Below are 22102 nucleotides of genomic sequence, written 5' to 3' on the forward strand. Positions count from 1 at the left end.
CACGTGGCAAACATGGTCATTAAAAAAGATCTATGCAGCGTCAATAGTAATGATAGGGGGAAATAAGTAATACAAGTTGTTCAATCATTTTTATATTTACGTTCATTAGTGCTAAAGTGAGCGATTTGTGTCCATATTAATTAGTCATCTAGAATATTTGTAAGAAATCTTTTCCAGACGGGGATAGACTTCTCCTCTTGCGTTTATGTTTTTTTCGCCTGGATCATTTAAATTCATGAATGTAGTACATTACTTCTACGTTTCATTAATTTAATTTCTTAATCACGTTTATTTTTCTTGCGATGGTAATCGTTTTCTAGTACAATTATTGATTATTTAAAGTTATTTTGAGAAAGAGGGATAGGGAGAGAGAGCGAGAGAGAGAGAGGGAGAGAGAAAGAGAGGGAGAGAGAGAGAGAGAGAAAGATTAAAAACGGCGGTGGAGGGGAGAGGGGAGAAGAATGGAGGAGATATGGGGTTTTCAATAACCAACATACAATAACATAGTGAGCAGCTGGCATGGTTGAAAGACGAAAAAAGGAGGGAAAGGAGAGATGCGAAAGAATGAGAGAGAAGAGAGAAAGAGAGAGAGAGAGAGAGAGAGAGAGAGATAAGGAGAAAGAGAGAAGGGGAGGGAGGGCGGGGAGAGGTCGGGAGGGAAAGAGAGAGGCCACGAGCGCGGTGATAATATTTGAGACAGAGAAACCCAGACAGAGACTTACCATTTCTTTAAGATAACATTACTAATTGATAACTGATAATTTGCCTAACTAAAATAATCATAGTAAAGGGGGATAATCATGAACATCAAGCGCTAGGGTACATTAAATTTGTTTCGTGAAAATGAATTGATAATGAAGGGGCTCACCGTGCTTGTTTACTAATATTTCAAAAGTAAACAATACGAAGCTACTCGACGTTCTACGAACCATTACGGACAAAAGCGCACCGCACTGAATAGAGAAGTCTATCAAATTATCGATTTTGCCATGGATCAATGGATTATCTTTTGAACGGTCCGTAAACAACAGGCAGTTACTCATCTTCTAAATGAGGGTTATATTGTAACGTGTACATCCCAACCCTGTTAGAGTGTTGTGACTGCCTTGTTATTGCAACACATCAAGGGACTGATAAATCGCCATAAAGCCATGCCAAAGGATGAACCCGTATTGACGCCTTTGCTTCGAGGTAAGTTGAAAGTTTCCGAAGTATAGAGTATTACATTTTGTCTATTTTATTACACTATTTGCACTATGGCATATCTCCTTCACCGACAAACTGTGTCAACACACTCCCTTCCAATTCCCAGCACTTTTCTTTTCCATATTATGGCAACATACCAAAATGACATATTGTGTCTTCCTCATCATTATAGTGAACATTGATTTTTTAATGCCAAATATTTCAAAGTAGATAAATAAGGATTATAAAGCATTTTCTACGTTTCTTCCATGATTTTTACTGTAAATAAAGACCATCATTATAGCACGCTCTAATAATCCTTCCATCACATTTTGAACTATGAAATTGTTCTCTTTGATCAAAAGTACGTGTTTGTAAACAGAAATTAAGGTCACCTGGAGGGCGTTATTTAGTCGTGATGCATTTGTTCTGTTTTCGAAAATGAAAATTACAATTCGCTGGACTTGACACTATTTAGGTTATAACGGTTACGAAATGCTGTGGGATATTTATTTCTTTCTGCAAATTCCTTATTACAAGTCACTGACTGAAAGTTGTGGATCGCTAATCTAGACTTAAAAATTGAGCTTAATACCACTGCGGCGCTTAACAGACAGTACTGCCCAAAAGTTTAATATCAGCCTGCATTGAAAAAAATTTGTCTTGGTTCATTTAGTAACGTTACGAGCAAGATCATTACCCAAGGTTATCCGATTTTAGAATATTGCATGTGATTATTAAAGATAAACTCCAGTTCTGGTAAAAAAAAATAAAAAATAAAAAATAAATTCACAGAATCAAACGAAACTTACACTGAATGTTCAAGATTACAAACAAATGACATGTGCCAAATAATTTTGGAAGAAAATGTATACTGGCTGAGTAATGAGCATAGAAAGACAAGGAAATCAATTAGGTAGTAATAGCCCCGACACCATGTGTGTTGTCCCATATATAGCTTTCTGTGTACAGTGCTTGTTACTTTACCAAGATTTTGATGACTCCAGAACCTTGCAGCGCACACCAATACTTACATGCTACATGATCAAATGTTTCTGATCCACACCTTTTCGTTCACAATGCAATCGCATTACCAGTACTAAAGTTTATTTTTAATGTCTTAAAGACACATAGTAGTGGGCTCTCATGGGGAATTCGACACCATTCGGGTGTTTACCCAATAAAAGGTGTTGCCAACAACCAGGAGTAGCCTTCAGTTTTATGATATCAACATGCCTAATGTAATGCTCTGCAAATTTCACCAATCGCCACATATGGAAAAGTCAGCAACTTACACTTCCCCCACCCGAAGTCTCTCCAAGAGACTAGAGAGAAGGGGGATTTCTTGATGGGACCATGATTTGCTGTGTTTGAAGGGATTGAGTAACTTTGTCTCAGATTCTGACACAAAATCCTGGATTAGCTCATGCTGCAATGATAATTATAAACCTTTAGGTCAGTCAGGAACTCCATAACCTTTACTAGACGATTGCCTGACTGATTATCAAGATATTTATGGTTTTAAATTGAAATGGTGTTTATAACACCACAGTCTCTTGGGGGAAATGACTATGGTAAAACCGGTCACTCACAGATTTTTTTAAATATATATATATATTTTTTAAAATTTTTGTTTTACTTCTTTGAGGCACTTCGTGCACGTTTTGAAGCGCAATGTTTTTTAAGGCTTCAATATTACACCATATCACAGACACTGATACTGATAGCACGTAGGGCCATGCATCTAAGATTTAACATTGTTAAATGATGCCTTTAATGGTATTTTAACCAAGTCTAGTGTCACCGAGCTATGACCTACTGCACATGGAAACTGTACACCATCTACCTTTAATTTCCATGTAGGAGGTGTAAACTAGTCCATTTGGAGATCACGAATCGAACCATCCCACGATGGCCAAGGCCGTCGAACACGGAATCAAGAAGGTCAACGAGATCTACGACCAGGGTGACCTCATGTGCGAACTCAACAGGACAAACATCCTGACCCGACAAACCGACGACGGAGGTCAAGCCTATGGCAAGATCAACGTCGTCAAAGGAATGCAATGGCACCCCATCAAGATCCCCCAGGACGTTCTGCTGGAGAAGTGCAAGTTGCTTGGGTCGGATCAGATCGTTGGTGTGGTCTCCGGGAAGAGACTGAGCGTATACGACATACATGGACACCACGTGCGGCTGATAGACGTCAAGAAGAAAGGTCGAGTAAAGACTGTTGAGAACATTAATGCCCTTGCAGTGATCACGGACAAGATCCTTGTCGCAGAATCGCAGCGTTACAACAATCTTATCCATGTGGTGGAGTACCCTACAGGGGAGGCTGTTATGTCACTGTCCATTGACCAGAAGATCACTGGAATCATTCCTATAAAAACGGGTCTAGTTCTTGTAAGGTAAGAATCAGCAGTTTATACATTTTTAGTTGATTTATTACAAAGATAAACATGAAGAGCAACAGTCAGATAAAATTAACATACTCTATCAAGAAGGGATAAGATTGGACTGCTATTATAGTCAGTTTACAGATCACTGGAATCATTCCTATAAAAACGGGTCTAGTTCTTGTAAGGTAAGAATCAGCAGTTTATACATTTTTAGTTGATTTATTACAAAGATAAACATGAAGAGCAACAGTCAGATAAAATTAACATACTCTATCAAGAAGGGATAAGATTGGACTGCTATTATAGTCAGTTTACAGATCACTGGAATCATTCCTATAAAAACGGGTCTAGTTCTTGTAAGGTAAGAATCAGCAGTTTATACATTTTTAGTTGATTTATTACAAAGATAAACATATGAACAGCAACAGTCAGATAAAATAAACATACTCTATCAAGAAGGGATAAGATTGGACTGCTATTATAGTCAGTTTGCAGGCAACGGAACACGGATATTTGTCATGTTTGTTTCGTAACATACTGGTTGATGAAGGATTTGTAATAATTATATAATCATGCTTCCATAGAACTTCAACCTGAAGGTTTCCCATCTGTTATATATCTCAAAAGGGCTATTTCCTAATGAAAGCGAGCGATCCACCACGTTCTCTGGTAACCTTTGCTATGGGTTTGTTATTTTTCTTTTTAAAGCAGAGACTATAATGTTTATAGCATAGGTTGCAATTAGATTTTAGGTAAGATCTCGTGTTGGTTCAAGGAATTAGGTTAGGAATTCGATTAAACCGCGGAGTGATTTTTGCCCCAAACAGCAAGCTACAATCTCTAATAACCACCACCACCCCCCCCCCATTTCGGCATGACCTATCAAGTTTCAGCTAGATCACTCAAAAACCACATAACAAGTTTTAAAACCGAAAATTAAAAGCTTCATCAATTGCACCAAGTAAAGTTGCACCAAGGGCAGTACATCCCCATGTGTCATTTACCTATTGTTCGTGCACCCAACGAGATGTCTCCGGTTTTCATTATAAAAGAACAAAAGAGAAGATCCAGGCTGTCGACTATGCACATTATCCCCGTGTGGACACTACTGAGGTCATCACCTACGGTCGGACCCTGGTCAACATGTGTGTCAAAGGAGGAAACGACGAGCTCTATGTCATGTTCGTCAAGGGAGTCACGTCGAAGGTATTTTAAAAGAAACAAGTGTCTGTGAAATTTTACGAGAGAATTTACTACAAAAATCATTTAAAAGATTTTATTGGCAAATGTGTAGCTGTGTTCTTTCTTAAGATACATTATCTTCATCAGACAGCGTTAAAAAAAAGAAACACTGTATGATAAGGAAGACATACATAGCTATTTGTTTTAAAGTGTGTAGGGTGAGTTATTGCAATCTTGTCACATATATATTTGTTCACATAGTTTCTGATTTTAACGCCTCTTTATTTTAAATATTTATTATATTCTTGGTCCAATGGTCTCTCAAAATTTGTAAGGATGCATTAAAAACCACCACGGGTCTTTTTGCCTTTATATTTTAGTTGTTAGAAAGGTGAAAAGAGGTGGTCACATTATAATCTCATGCATCTCTGATTCACGAAAAAGAATCTACTCAAGCAACGTTGTACTTATTGCTTTAATTTCACGTTGCAGAAAACACAATTTCTCTCTTATTCCAAATAACTAACTTTGACTTTGTTATCCAAAGATTCTTGAGATCCACGTGCTTGATGATAAATACCAGGAGTTACACAGGACAAAGATCACTCATACCACCTCCATCTTGAGTTTGAGAGCGGTATATACATCACAGGGCCCAGGCTATCTCGTGATACAGATGGGAAGCACCATCTTGACTTTCAAATGTTCATTTGGACATCGGTGAGTATATCCATACTACTACTAGTACTACCACCACTTTTTTGGTACGAAAGGTAGAACGTACCAGACCAATAGGGACACCAAGAACCAACTAGGAAGAGAACATTTAGGCATGGAACGGCATGACAGAGTGTACTTGAATGGCAGAGAAAAGAGATGTGTGAAGAAAATGTTGCAATCAATCTCCAAGCTGGGAGAGGATACCTTGATAGATAGATATGTCTTCAAGCTCTTTTTGAACTGTTCTACTGTTGATGGTGATTTGAGATGATGTGGGAGCCTCATAATATGACATTCAGGGTGTCGATCAAACCACGAAGGCGGAGGGGGGGGGGGGGGGTAAGATGGGGTATCAACTTTTAGCATCTAACCGTAAGCAGCAGGCCTGCTGCAATTAATGTCAAACAAATCACATTATGTACTTTCTTTTTTTGTCTAATTTTCTTACAGGAAAGGTCTAGCTAAAGAGAGTGAATTGAAGAGCCCCACAAAAAAGAAATTCTACGCAGAGAGAAAGTTGCCACCCCCTCCCGCGTCCCCCAAGCCTGACACCGGAAAAGAAAACACGGGGGAGTCACATACTGAAAAGTAAACCATATAAACATAATTCATTAACTCAGTCACCTTTTATTCAGGCACCTTGAATAGTTAGGCTTTATCGCAGGGTATACACATATTAAATTGAAACAAAATAGAGCTGTAAAATGTTTGTACTTCTTTATAACGTTTTCTGACACCTCCTGTTCCCGACATTACGGTCACTTAAAACATATTAATACTTTTGTGAAGCATTAGTTAAGAATGATTTTTATATCGTATAGTCCTTGTTGTTAACCCATCGTCTTGTAAACTGCAATATTTGTATTAAAACAAAAAAATATATAATCAAGTTTTCAGAACATCAATCAATTTCTATTAATTGACGTTAAAATAAGTAAATTATCACTGGGCAATACAATTAGCGTAAATGATAATAATTCAACGATTTTAATGAAGTTCTCAGTAAGCACCATTATAATTGTTAGTTATACTGTTGACTATACTGAATTATCGTAGGTGTAAAACAGGGCAAACCCGTTTCAAGTAGAAAACGGGTTAAGTAACTCCAATCACACCTTTACAATTCCTTTTATATCAGAGACAAAGATGACGCAGAATCAACCGAGGCGGCACCGAATACACCAACGGCGAAAACGAAATCATTAGAGTTTGGGCCTGTCCTCTTCGATTCAAAAGCTATCAAGACGAATGAGAAAGAAAAGAGGTACGTAAAGTATGTATCATGGACCCCTTGAATACAAAGTGCTATATTTAGACCATGTTTTTCTAAAATGTCTTAACCATACCCAGAGTAATCTTTACATTCTGAGCGCAGCAATTTAGCTCCAACTATGCTATTATATATTTTTGTATGATTCACTTGCCGAATTTGACTTGTTTTCTTTTGCTAGTGATAATTTCATTTTGTTTTCTCTTCAAATTTTTCTTGAAGTCTTAATTATGAAAGAAGAGTCCTATTGATGAGACCGATAAACCTAACCCAAATTAAAGTAAAGAGGCTAAACAAAATTAAGACTGATAGTCTCTTTGATAGTTTAATTTGAATTAATGGCAGTCTCCTCTTTAACTAATTGTTCCACTCACAGCAAAACACCGGGAGATGCTGGTGCGTCTGAGAAGACAGAGTTTGGAAAAGAAAAGTCACATCCGGCAGAGAATCGAAAGCCAAATCCTTCGTCACCCAACCCCACGCGATCGAACAAACAGAATGTTACCACACCACAGACACCACATGAGAAACAGGAAGTGTCATCTACGCCGAAAGACACGATAAAAGGGTTAGTACCATTCTCTGTTTTAAGCGAACGCCACAGTAATTCATTACTGCATCTTACAAAAGCGGACACATTTTTTTTTTTTTTGGTCTCGAAATTTGATAATTTGACATTTTTTTTTCGTTGGGGGGGGGGAGGGGGGTAAGGTCACCTTATTTAGGTAAGCCGTGGGTCTAATTTTTTTTAATTTTTTAATTTTTTTTAAATAAAAAAAAAAAAAAAAACCAAAGGGGGGGGGGGGGGGTTTTTAGGTTTTTTTAGGGGGGTTTACAAACATAAAAATACCAAAGGGGGGGGTTTGAACCCCCAACCCCCCCCCCCCTGCGTACGACCCTGATTGCAACTGTAAAAATGACGAAGTAATGCATTACAATTTTTTTTTTTTTTTATTATTTTTTTTATTTTTTTTATTTTTTTTTTTACAGATTCCTATAAATCTCATTGTTACTTTCTTTGTGAAGTGGTTTACCCACTTGACTTTCAATTCTAGGGTTGATGGGTCGAGTCCCAGCCCTGCACTAACGTCCTTTGGCAAGATATTAATCAACATTTGCCACTCTCCACCCATGTGTGAGTGGGTACCTGGCACCTTGCTGGTGGTGATAATAACTCCAGGTCCCTGTTTCATAAAACTTGATATCAATAACATGTTACAAGCTACTGTTATAAGCTACTGAATCAAGGTATCTGATTGGCTGAGAGCAAATTTATCATAGAAATTAAGCATTTGTTATTGATAAAAAGTTTTATGAAACGGGCCCCAGGTCCGTCGAGAAATACAGCATCGAAGCTGATGAAGCTTCCCTGGTTAAAGAATTAATATTTGTTCTGTTAATATCAATTGTCCTCTCTTCCTCTGTCTTTCGTACTAGGAAACGAACGGTAGCAGGTGCTGCTCAGATAGGAGGCAAACCAGATAAAATTCAGAGGGACTCGAATGCAGCTTACGAGATGTCAGGTAGGCACGACTTTCTTTTAATTTAAAATTAATGACAAATGATGCTATCATGGTAGTATGATAAAATCTACATCATTATTGTGTATGACAAGTGTGGGCTTTTTCAACAATTTTAAAGCAATTTGAATCGTAAAAGGGAATTTCATTATGTTCAAAGTTAGATCATGAACATTCAGAGGTATATCAACATGATAAGTCTTAGATTTGAAATGTTAACAACTTGCCCACACTCATCAGGATAATATGTTAGCATTATATGGTGTTTTCAGGTATGTTTATAATTTGTTGGTGATGTAAAACAACATCATGCTAGAAAACACATAAATTGATGCTTTATGCTAAAAAGATGACCATTAATGTTTTATCCCGAAAGGTAAAGCCTACATAATAATAAACTGGATATAATATGTATATATTTCAAGATTACAAGTAAGGGTTTTAAAAACCGACCTAACATACAAAAATAATGTCTCCTTTCAGACGAGCCACACAATACATCATTCTTCGAATCTAGCTATATTGGTGAGGAAGGGGGTGTGATCAAAAGCAACAAATATGGGTTTTCCCTCCTCATCCCACCTGGCGCCATCGCAAAAGGCCAACGCAAAAGGATAGGCGTGGGACTATCACGTGAAGCGCCCGCCAGTGGCGCATCGGCGGGAGGAGTCAGCATCTCGCCCGTGATCTGCTCCGAGCCTTCGGGGCTAGAACTGGAGAAGCCGGCACGGATCAACCTCCAGCATTGCCTCAGCTCGTGGTCGAATGATACGCACGTCAACGTGCACGAACTGGTCGACGACGCCCAAAGACGCGACCGTGGAGTGAACGATAAAGGAGGTGCTCCTACACATCTTGTATTATTTTCTTGACCTAATATAGTAACATCATAAAATAAGTTATGAGATCTTTCTCATACAGTCGAGCTCCACTTAAGTCGTCGTCTGTATATATTACATCCGGGTCCATTCTATCACTACGTCAACAAAAATAATATTTAGGGGGGGGGGGGAGGCGTCATCGACCAGCTCTTTCACAGATGCATATCAATGTCTCAGAATTAGTTTGTTCTTGCTTTTTTTATTTTTGTATAGCCTAATTAATAATAATAATAATAAATGTCGCATTTGATAATTTTCTTAAGATTGTTCTTCATTTACATGGATACATTTTATTAAAGGCCCTGTCCATCTCTTAACTTAACATTGAACTTTTCTCTATTTCGTTGATTGGAGGGGGGGAGGGGGTTCTAAAAACCTGCACATATAAGTCGAAAATTAATATTTCTATCATTTTAGAGAACATGATCACCACATTGAAAAACATGAGCAATATTTTCCTTTCCCGCTTTATCACAATTATTGCCAATCCGCTGTAATTCAGCTCTAATCCTTTTAGAAAGTGATTTTTGGTGCAATAAATACAATTTTTCAATTTTAATTCAATCATCAGCAAAATGTTCGATCGGGAAGAACGGCGAGGTGACGCTCGATGTGACACGGCTAGGAAGGTACGCCTTGACGGCCATGGGCAGTCAGGTTTACAAGAAGCTGGTCTGCCGTCCGTTCATCCCCAAGAAAATGCCGACCACGAAGAAACCCATCATCAACGTCCTCATCTACGACCTCACCGACGGTATGAAGAAGGTAATGACATGATCATTTATCTTCTTGACGAAAGTTATATAAAGTACGGTTGCAAGAAAAAGAAAAAAAATGTTTGTATTCTGATATCAAACGGAAGTCTGATGATGAATGAGATTGATGATGGTGTTAACGATGACGAAGATAATAACGATTGTGACGCTGATGATGGTGATGATGATGGTGGTGGTGGTGATTGTGGTGGCGATGATTATGATGACGGTGATGATCATCATGGTTATGATAAAGGTGAGGATTATGATGCTTATAATGATTATGATGCTGATTATGACGATGATGCTGAGGATGACGATGATGATGGTAATGGCGACGATGCCGATGATGAAAGTACTCATTGACGGGGATGAGTTATGAGGTTAACAAGAAGCTCATCTGCCGTCCGTTCATCCCCAAGAGAATGCCAACCACGAATAAACCAATTATCAACGTCCTCATCTACGACCTCACTGACGGTATGAAGAAGTTAATGATCACAATCATTTATCTTCTTGACGAAAGTTATATAAAGTACGGTTACAAGAAGAAGAACACTGTTAGAAAAAAATTAAGCAAGTTGTTTAAAATTTTAAGCAACCCCGAGTTAACCGGTGAATCGCTCAACGTTGTTTAAAAATTAAACAAATTAAGGTTGTTTACATTTTGAACACTTAGTTGTTTAAAAATTAGGAAACCTTTTAATCAACAGTTGTTTAGTAATAAAATTGCACAACTCGGTTGTTTAAAGCAAGTTGTTTAAATTTTAAACAATAATGTTTAAATTACTAAGCAACTGTTGTTTATTCAGTATTACTGCACAACTGGGTTGTTTAAAAGGAGTTGCTTAAATTTTAAACAGAACTGTTTAATGGTTATTATCTGGTTGTTTGAATTTGTGAAATGACCTACTGGAACCACTCCTGCAATAATCACAACGATTTATCCACTGCAACATGCAGAGCTTGTTGCCAATTTACTTCAACATTTGTTCATCATATTCATGGCAGTGACAGACATCATTATTATTTGTCTCTTTAACTTCACCTAAACCCCATCGGCGAAGCCGAGAAGAACCAAGGCGTCGCCTTGCCCTTGTTCCGCCATACTGCACTGCACTAGCACTTGCACTGCACACACTAGCACTGCATGCTTGCATGCATGTATTATGTACGTACTTTGTGCATATCGCATGTGTGTGCGCAAATAGCAATCGCGTATCGAGAAAATATCAACGACGCCCCCGGGACTTTATAAACAACTCTGTTTAATTAAATATTTTTGTCTTTTAATACATAGTTGTTTAAGTCAATCGAGCACTGATTTTTCGATTTTGAACAACGTTGTTTACTTTTTTAAACAACATTCTTTTAAACAGTGATATTTTAAACACCGTTCTAACAGTGAAGATCATTTTGTATTCTAATATCAAAAGGTAGTCTGATAATGAATAAGGTTAATGATGGCGACGACGACGATGAAGATAATAATGGTTGTGACGATGACGATTATAATGATGAGGCAATGGTGGTTGTGGGGATGGTGGCGATGATTATGATGACGGTGATGATCATTATGAATATAATAAAGTTGATGACGATGATGCTGAAGATGACGATGATGCTGAAGATGACGATGATGACGATTATGATGGTAAAGATGGTATTGATAATGATGAAGATACTCCTTGACGGTGATGGGTAATGAGGTTAACAAAAAGCTCGTCTGCCACGAAAAAACCCATCATCAACACCTTCATCTATGACCTTACTGTCCGTATGAAGAAAGTTTTGTTGGATTAGAGTGCATTTTGTTCTAATATCTGAACATGATGGTGACGTTCCTGATGTTGATATTAATGATGACTGATAGTGATGACCGTGGTAACGGTGGTAGTAGTGATGGTGATGATGTCGACGGATACGATGATGGTAGTGGTGTTGGTCTTGGTAATAATGTAGAATTAATTAGGGTGATACTGATGAGGATAAAGATGATGACAACGATGATGTTGTTAACGATGGTGAAAATGGGAATGGACATTTTGATGACAATACTGATTATAATTATGATAATGAAAATCTGTATTGAATTGAGTTGTGAATTGTGTTTAGCAGCATTATCTTGAACCGTTTAAAGCGGTTTAAAATAATCCTTGCAGTTTACAATTACAGGTACATGTATGAGCTCTCAACCCGGCCATAACAAATACGTCTTCTATTTCATAGGTCTCTTAATAGATCCAACAATAATGAAAACAGTCATCTACCGACATTGAATTTTAGGTACATGTAATTCCATATAGGTTATGGCAGTTTAGGCGCTCATTTAACCCATTTAAGCCCACAACATGCACGGAGTTAATCTTGCCAAAACGCTGTAGCGCCCTCCCCCTCCCACGTAGAAAGATAGTGCTATCGTCATGATCATGACATTAAAGGTTCACCGGTATGAATTTTTTTGGTGTAGCATTAACCCTTAGTTCCGTTGAATAGGGATTTAACTTGGGTTTGTCAAGATCTCCAAAGATCTTTCAAGTGCAGAATAAAATCGTTTAAGATAACACAAGATTCATGAAGACGATAAACCATACTGAAGGAATCCCCCAATGATCAAATCGCTATTACCGGTCCGCCATTTCCTTTTAGACTTTGCGATTTTTAGCAGTTAGTGTTTAAAGAGAAAGTTGAATTCTTGAATGGTGTTAAATAAATCATGAGTGTTCTCATTCTCTTAAAAAAAGCACAGTTTGGGATGATCTCGGAGGAATATCTTTTGAAGAGGACTGATTTTCAAATGCCCTCTTATTCGTAGTATAATGAGAAAATAGCTGGAAACTAGTTTTACCAATCATTCATACCACGTGTGTATTGTAGTCCCATACACCCATTTATGTGTGCGGCGATGTGATTTCAGCTAGACTAATTCAATAGCTTTTGTCATTTCTGATCATGCCGCAACCTTGATGCATACATTTATCTTATTCACCACATACTCAACCTTTCCAATGACTTCCAGGCAGTTTCCATCACAAAGCTATCGGTTGATCCATAGTAAATTGTATCTTTAATGTTTCAAATTGTCCACGAGAGAATCTCTTGAGCCTTTAACCTCTTCGCTTGTCATTCCAAACCACTTGTTGGACGCCTGGTGATCCTAAGATCCCCATGCTCCCTAGCGCGGCTTTTAGTGACGTATTTAAAGCGAGGGTTGATATCTGAGGGAAATGGTAAAGGTGAATAACGCTCCTTGTTTTATTCGCTTTACGTCAGTTGGGAAAGGTATGATCACAAGATGGGATTTTTCCTGAAAAAGAAAGCTCTTCAAAAGCCCCTTATAAATACCTGATATGTGTAGATCTAACTGTCAGGCCACTGTTTGTATTAAACTATTTCCAGAAACTATTCCGAGATTACTCGTCATACTTCGACTGAAAGGACATTTGAAGAGAAATTCTTTTCAGAGGAATTTTTCTCTATCTTTTATTGAAATATATTTAATCAGGATAACAAGAATCAGATATACATTGTAGATACAAAATCTGTTTTACATCATGGTCCTGAACAGGATAAAAACACGAAATATAAATAACGAATATCACCAAAGCTCACAGGCAAAGGTAAGAACAGTATAAAACTAACATATAAGCATAATACGCATTAAAAATAGTAAAAAGCACAACATAACAAAAAAAAAAAAAAAAAAACAACAATGAAATAAATGAAATTAACAGCGGAAAAAATATCAAATCACTTTAATAAAAGGCATTAAAATATCACCCTAAAAAATAGAAGAGGAGAGAAGATATAAGGAAACTGGTAAACAGTAAAGGAGGAAAGAGGGAAAGAAAGAAAGAGGGGAGAGGGAAAGAAAGAAAGAAAGAGGGGAGAGGGAAATGGAGAGAGAGAAAGAGAGAGAGAGAGAGAGAGAGAGAGAGATGAGCCATGTCAAAGCAGTAAATGAATCGGCATTGTATTACACAGGTTTAACAAATTTGTCCTTGTACATACGTTTAAAAACATCGATAGATTTAGCATTTTGAAAAGCAGAAGGTAAACTATTCCAGATTTTACCTCCAGCGTATCTAAAACAATTCTTAAAACATTCAAGATTAGGCTTAGGTAAAACAACATTCAGCGTATTGGCAAGTCTAGTGTTAAAACCATGTCTGTCAAAAACCATTTCCACTTCATTGCATAATCGTACTGGGGCTTTTCCATGAATACAGTTGTACATTATACATGATAAAAGATAGTCCCGTCTAGTATCAATGGATTGCCATTTTAATAAATTTATTATACTCAAGCTATTTACATTATAATCAAAATTCCCTACGACAATACGTGCAGCTCTTTTTTTGCAGTCTTAAAAGAATATTTCTGTTTTGTAAAGAACAGTTTCCCCATACGGAACAAGAATAATCTAAGATTGGCTGTGTGGTACATTTGTATATTTTATTTAAAATGGAAGAGCTTAAAAATTTACCGAGCTTTCTCAAAGTAAAAATCTTATAACTTAATGATTTGGTAAGAGATTTAATGTGGATATCCCAAGATAATCTATCATCAATTTCAATCCCTAAATATCTGATACTTCTTACTTGTTCTATTGTTTCAGTATCAATATGTACCTTCAGACTTAATTCATCGTAACCTCGTGTGTTAATACTCAACAGCATAATATTACTCTTATTAGTATTAATACGTAATCTATTTTTACAATACCATTCATTTATAGCATACAAATCTGCTTGGAGCTTAGATGTAATGATATTAATATCCATATCAGAAACATATAAGTCAACATCATCAGCGTATATATTACATGTACTTAATCGTGAGCAATCAGTTATATCATTTATAAAAACAAGAAAGAGTGACAATCTTTAAGAGAACGTGAAGCTCACAAACTTTTGTCATCTTTGTTTCTCAGCTAAAAGTCGAACGCCTCTTTAAACTAGTTGTCTTTGTTTCGAGCGAAAAAACTGTGACAAATACCCTAACTCTTGCTTGTCAAGGTAGGGTTATCAGCGGTATCAACCACAGCAAGTGAGGTCTGATACCACAGTCACTTCATCGAGGTCGACCGTCGACGTAAGAACGACGACACACCAAATAAAAATTGGGAGTTACTCGTTTCTCCAAAGTAATATTTTACATCCGAGGTATCGTTTTCCAGAAGATGAATAGCCCAGTGCATCAATATTCAAAGCATGCGATCGTACTCATAATATGTGACGTAATAACTCGAAGATGATTTCTGTCTAGGCGATACAATAGGGTATTGAAATCACTCTTAATTTTTTTTCTTGAAAGTGTTTATGATCGCTTTGACTGAGATAGCAGAAAAGATGGGAAAGACAGCGCGAAAAAAAAACCCCGATGCAATCTCCACCCATACAATATCCTCTCTTAAACAGCCCCCTCTCTGAATATTAGTGCCCCATAGTGGGTTTAATAGCCTGCACTATGCCACTGATGGTGTTAAATTTCATAAGGTGTAAAATCGAATAATTTCGTGAAGTTGTGGTTTTGAGGTAGTTCAACCTGACAATGTCATGTTAACACTTTCAGGCTCCACAGAGGTCAACATAGAATTGCATTTGTCACAATGTAGCTGTGAAATTAATTTGACATGTAATTAATATTTGACGTGTTTGATCAAAATGCATTTGACGGTTCGTGCGGTAGAATAATTGCGTTCGTCACATAGCAGCTGTACAATTCACTTGGCAGATAATGAATATTTCACAAGTTTTGAGAAAACACAGGCGTAATATTTGATGGATTTGCTCTCATTTCCCTCATTTTTCATCCGTTGTATACAAACTTGTTAATACAGGCTTTTATTTGTTTTTAGTGAAACACAAAAAAACAATAGTGATATTAAGCCCATAGATTTCTTTATTACATGCAACGGTGATGAAGGAAAATAAAAATTACTACAAAAACCATTGTGAAAAGTTTAAACGAATCATCCTCTCTTTACATCCTTCTTTGCACCGCTCCTTCTAATACCCAACCCTCCTACTTCCTCCTTCATTTCGTTTCCCCCTTCGCCGTCTCTCTCTCTCTTTTTCTCTCTCTCTCGTTTTCTCTCTCTCTCCCTATATCCGTTATCTCTTTATAAAGTCTCTCTTTCTACCCCCTCACTTCTAACCTCCCTCCTAAATCTGTCTGTCTATCTTTGTCTCTGCCCTTGCTTTCTGTTTGCCTGCCTCTTGCTATCTATCTCTGTATATCTCTGTCACTGTCTTGCTATCCGTCAGTTCCTGTCCGCGTCTATCTATCTCGCACACATACACATACGCACACGCACAAACGCACACGCGCATGCTCACACGCGCATGCTCACACGCGCAATCGCACACTCCTACAGTTGAACATACACACAAGCTATCTATCTTCTTCAAATCTATATCACAATTTTTTTTCGTTTTGCCCTTCTCTCTCTCTCTCTCTCTCTCTTACTTCAGATGATGATGGAAGAGATAGAGAACGAGTCTCCATACCCGGTCATCCCGGCACACATAGGAAAGAACTTCATTTTCAATCTGAACGGACAGGACGCGCCAGAGATCGTGCTCACGTGCCACGCTTTCGGGTACATGGAGGTATGTTTTAGGGTACATGGAGGTATGATTTAAGGATTTCTTTTGTTTAACGGATATTTAAAAAAAAGAATATTTTAAGGAGGTAGACTTCTAGAAATTTTTCCATTCTTTTGTCGGTCCCCAAAAGCTGTTTTCCCTCAAGACTTTTTGTGCCATTCTCTACCCAGATGAAGTAAATAGGTATTCAGTAGAGAGAGATTCCTTGGAAATTTAAGAGCTTTATCATGGCGGCTCAGCTACAACTGGGGGGTAATAACTTTATTTATGTTTATTTTTAAAAATTTGTATTGTTAATAATTTAAACTTAGTATCAAGTGCAGTAGGGGATATTTATAATTATAGGCGCTGCACTATATAAATGGACAGTAAAAGGACAAAAAAGGCACCCGGCAAAAACACAATCCCCCTTTTTTGTCTTGATTGTCATAGAATTTTCAGACAAAGGTCCCTTCCCTATCCCCTCCACCCATATCATAACATCCTGGATCCGCCCCTGTATGTGGATCTCCTGGGCAATCGTCAGCAGATGGGAGCTATTTTAAGGTTTTCTATATTTTCTAAAAAAGCATTTGTTGCATGGCTGAATTATTCCATTTGACCGTTTATTGCCACTGTCTCTCCCTAGGCTGTACTTATATCATATGTACATGAAAGACACGGCGGCGGGAAAATGTCGAATGGAGGGTGATTACCTGGCTATCATGATGATTTTATGTTTCTCTCTCTCTCTCTCTCCATCTCGCTTTCCATCTCTTCCTTTGTCCCTCTTTCCCACATTTTCCACATGTCTTTATCTCTCTATATTAATCCCTCTTTTTTTTTGTTTATCTCTCTGTTCTCTCTCTTCCTCTCTCCCTCTCTCCTTTCTCCTCTCACTTTCCACTCTCTCTCTCTCTCTCTCTTCTCTCTCCTCGCTCTCCCTCTTTTAACCCCTACTCTCTTATATCCCTCTCCTCACCCCAACTCTCTCCCCACCCACTCTCTTCCTCCTCCTCCTCCTGCTCCTCCTCCCCTCCCTCTCTCTCTCTCTCTCTCTCTCTCATCTCTCTTTTTCTCTCGGCTTTTTCTCTCTCACACTCTTTTCCCCTCCTTCTTCCCCTCTCTGCCCTCCCCTACCCCTCCCCTCCCCCTCCCCTCTCCCTCACCCACTCCCTCTCCCCTCTCTGCTCTTCCCTTCCCTCTTCCTATATCTCTCTTCAACCCATCTTTTTCTTTTTGAAAAGGTGAAATCGCTGTCGGCAAGTGAGCTGATCGAGTTTAAGTCCAATTCAGTGGACTTTCAGGTCGATTGCAGCGATGGACGAGCGCAAGATATCACCATCGAGCTCAGTTTTGGAAACAAGAAAATTGACATGATATGCCACGTGGACATCCCCTGCGGTGGTTCGTAATTCCAAATTATCTTAAAGTTTTGTTTGTTCGTGCTAATTTATCATATGAGTATGCCGTAACATGATTATTGCATGCTTAAATAGATAAAAAGGATGGTGATAATCATTGAAATTAACGTATTATTGGTTTACTCTGTATGAAAGTTTTGGTTTAATAAACATTTAACATTTAAAATCAATACCGTTATTTGATGGTTGTTCATAATTCGTATCTGTTACAAATAATGAAAGATAATGCTTTCGAGTATTTGAAAGAATCTCAAAGTACTAGGGATGTTCCGATGAGCTAACTATGAGTTTGGTTGAACGAATACCAATCCCATTATTTAAAGGGATTTGTTATTTATAATCATTTATATTTGTACTTTCAATACCAAGAATGCATTACAAAAAACTTTGCCCCTCTCATCAAAAGTCTTGTAAAAGAAAGACCCCCTCCCCCGAAAAATAAGTTTTTATATTAATGAAATACTTTCCTCATGACAATTAGGGGACATGTCGTAAAGGATTTAGAAGACCGATTTTTGATTGCGTTTATGCTAAGTTTTTATCTTCTTCAATCTACAGTCCAAGCTCCACCTAACACAACGTTACGAAGTCAAGCAATGGATAATGTTTACTCTAGACCAAGGTTCGTAATGATCATGGCGATTGTTAATCTAGAGCGGTTTAATTTTTGTAATAATTATTTTGTAGCATTTCTTAATTTTGATTCTGGGCAACAAAACACCAATATTCCCGTATGCTTGTACCAAAATTCTTATGCAACCTTAAAGTTAAAGGGCGTGGAAAAATTATTTTACATATATTACGAGATATCTGTGCAAAATTGTGCCTTGAACCAGACGACTTGTTCATGAAGCCGGTTATGATCATTGCTGTTTGTTGTTATAATGCGTGCATGAGCAACATTTTTATATTGCAGTACTGTTCTTTGAAATAACAGTGAAATTATTAAATGTATGCAGAGGCTAAAGAAATATCACATCTTGCTAGCATTTTAAAGCATTTATAGCGTAAGAAAACCTGCAGCAAAATACGTATCTGACTTGTAAAAAAAGATCGGAATGAAAAGAGTTAGTTAATTTGTTTTATAATAATAATAATAATTGAACTCTGGAATTGCGCAGGCTACGAATGTGTGACTGGACTTTTATCTATTTTTTAAATCCTAGTAAACCATCTCCATCATCGGACGTCGACCGGCAAAGCGACGTGCCATCCCAGGTCCTGCACGAGATCGCCGGGGAGGTGCCCCACAACTACTACATCCCTCTTGGCCTCAAGCTCGGTCTGGAGAAGGCCAAGTTGGACTCCATCTTGGTGAGCTGTGCCAACGACTCTGAGGAAGCCACGTACAGGGCCATGGAGGCCTGGAAGAACAGGATCGGGGTGGATAATCGGGAGAAACTCAAAGACATTTTGGGCGCGAGTGATTTGAAGAGGATCGCGGAGAAATTCCTGAACTGAAATGGAGGAGATGCTCGCGGTTTTTTTTCTTCAAGGGGGTGTCGAAACGTTGGGGGTAGAGGTGTGGTATGGGGCAGTTTTTAGGGGGGCTCGGCGGTTTAAACCCTCCCTTGGGCGGCCAAGTGAGAAAGAAAAAAAAGTAAACGGCGCGATTTTTGGAAAATCCTGGATCCGCCACTGGGTCGAACCACCCTGTTGGCAAAAAGCTAGATCCGCCCCTGGGGGGGGGGGGGGGGGGCTTAGTCAGTCCACACACTTGGAATTAATCAAGTTTCCACCATCAATAACATTTCCAATAAGATACAATGCTTTGATTTGTATCATGAAGCTAGTGTTTTCTTTTATGTTCAAATGTTTTTGTTTTTTAAAGTACAACACAATGTTACGTTTAGTAAGAAATCGGTGACTTTGATAATTTTCACAGGCAGAGATACAGGTCGGAGTGAAAATCGAATAAATTTGCAGGAAAACAAAAGCGGTCAGGTACAAAATGTCTGACATGACTATAATCATTATGCCCAATTGCAGTTAATACTGTCTAATTTTGACCAAAAACGAAACGAAAATTAAGACTACGAAATGTGCTAAGTATTACCAGAATTGGGCCTATATGAAGATTAAAATGGACCAAATCTGCCAGAGGTCTAACAAGGTAACACTAAACCTGGGCAATTCTGTTCTTTAAATATTGTACGCCAAAGTATAACGAGAAGAAATAGGGTCGCCTTAGTTGGTGAAGAGAGCTAAGAAGAACTCCCTTTTTTGTGACATGAGTGCTTCGTAAAATACGTGAAATATTTCGTGTGCTTTGTTGTATGCTTCATTTTTCATTTCTCCCGCTGCATTTTATTTTTGTGTGCATCAATTGCTGAAATAAAAAGAATACACATTTATTGATGACTACTGAAAGCTTCATGATTTAGTGTATTCTTGCTTTCAACGTTATAAACATGTGCATTAAACGAGTAACTTCTATTTCAAGAGTTTAATCAACATGGATAGACATCAATATAAAGAAAAAATAGAAAAACATTCGATAATTACAGAAAGAATGCCAATATCGTTCAATTCTGTGAAGATACGTAAAATAATATGCAAAACTCAGGATGCCAAAAAAAAAAAAATTGTTTACTTAAATCTTGTACAAACACTAATTTTAATAGATAAATAGAAACACAGTGATATAGATAAACATAATATTAGAGAGAGACAGAGAGGAAGAGAATTATGGAGTAAGAGGATAAATAGTGAGAGAGAGAGAGGAGGTGAGATGGGGCATAGTATGACAGAGAGAGAGAGAGAGAGAGAGTGAGAGAGGAGGAAATTAATTGTTTATGCCCTTTGTTATTAGCCGCACGGATTTGAGTTTTGTCCGACAGGAAAAAGATAGCCCCTCATCCTATTTAAAAACTGGTTTAGAAATAGTATCTGCATTAAAATATCTCACATAATTTTAAGCAAACTTTGGTCGATAAAAGTTTTTGAAGGTTAATTCCGAATTGAAAGGCACACAAATGTTACTTTCTGAAATTAATCTTGTGACACATGCTGTAATTCTGTTTTCTAAAAAAGGTCACCTTCAAAACATTATTTTGTCTCTCTTGTTCTTCTTCTTTTCTGATCATGACAGAGAATTTTTCTCTATCGTGAAAGTCTTTAGGATCTATCAAATATCAATATCCAATAAACATTTGAGAACTGAGGTACAAAGTTTTACTTTCTGCAATGAATCTCAGTCACTCGTATTTTTTTGTAAAAGAGGGTTTTTTTCTTTCGAGACCAGTCTTATGTCTTGTTTACAAAAATAAAGTCAATTAGGAAGATTTTAGGGTCAATATCCAGTGTATTTTGGAAAGACAGACAGTTCTACTTCCTGTAATGAAACTCACTAATAATAATAATAATAATAATGTAACTTATATCGTGCCAAATCCACTCTGTGGAGTGCTCAAGGCGCGTGTAAACAGGAAAAAAGATCAAGACTTGAAAAGAAATGTTTTGAGATGAGTTTTGAAAGAATCAGAGGATAAACATTTTTTGATGTCTTCAGGAAGGCCATTCCATAATTTAGGACTAGAGTATGCAAATGATCTTTCCCCCCACGTTTTGGTAATTTTGGGGGTCACAAGAAAATTGGAAGTGGATGAGCGTAGAGGTCTTGCAGGAGTGTAGTTTTGGATTAGAGAGATAAGGTATTGAGGAGCAGAGCCGTGAACGCAATGAAAGGTAAGCAACAAAATTTTGAAAACAATGCGATCTTTTACTGGGAGCCAGTGTAGCTTTACTAAGCTGTACTTTGGAACCAAATATAAGGAATACACATTTGTCTAAATTTAATTTCAAGGAATGTGCGAGCAACCAATCAAGAACATCAGCCATGCAAGATTCAAGGCGATGAACAGCTCGTTCTGCAGCGGCTTGATCTGAATTGAAGGAAATCATAAGTTGAATATCGTCTGCGTAAATATGATAATCTATGCCATGTTGTAACAAAACTTTACACAATCCAACTAAATAAATTGAGAAAAGAGTGGGCCCGCCCACAGAACCTTGTGGTACTCCACAAGAGAGAGGCAAAGCAACTGATTTGCAACCATTAATACAAACGATCTGAGAGTGGTATGACAGATAAGACTCGAACCATTTGTATGCCTCACCCTTGACACCAAGTGAACTAAGTGTGTTCAAAAGGATAGTGTGATTAACGGTGTC

At 37.7% G+C, this 22102-nt stretch overlaps 1 protein-coding gene across 2 annotated transcripts; it reads left to right on the forward strand.

Annotated features, from left to right (window-relative positions):
- The first annotated feature begins 1055 nt into the window (after positions 1-1055).
- On the forward strand, positions 1056-19529 carry LOC100892972. 2 transcript variants are annotated; one of them, XM_011668259.2, is made up of 14 exons: positions 1056-1191; positions 3049-3596; positions 4640-4793; positions 5317-5489; positions 5940-6077; positions 6628-6762; positions 7136-7327; positions 8197-8282; positions 8763-9119; positions 9732-9925; positions 16392-16529; positions 17753-17912; positions 18488-18551; positions 19096-19529. In XM_011668259.2, the coding sequence occupies exons 2-14, from the start codon at positions 3097-3099 to the stop codon at positions 19388-19390; spliced, it is 2586 nt and encodes an 861-aa protein (XP_011666561.2). In that variant the 5' UTR covers positions 1056-1191; positions 3049-3096; the 3' UTR covers positions 19391-19529. The 2 variants fall into 2 exon arrangements, with proteins under 2 accessions (XP_011666561.2, XP_003729749.2); XM_003729701.3 differs by having other exon boundaries at positions 1057-1191; positions 6628-6753.
- Positions 19530-22102: the final 2573 nt, after the last annotated feature.

The sequence above is a fragment of the Strongylocentrotus purpuratus genome, unplaced genomic scaffold (genome assembly GCF_000002235.5).
Source record: "Strongylocentrotus purpuratus isolate Spur 01 unplaced genomic scaffold, Spur_5.0 spur5_scaffold_12, whole genome shotgun sequence".
Lineage (NCBI taxonomy): Eukaryota > Metazoa > Echinodermata > Echinoidea > Camarodonta > Strongylocentrotidae > Strongylocentrotus > Strongylocentrotus purpuratus.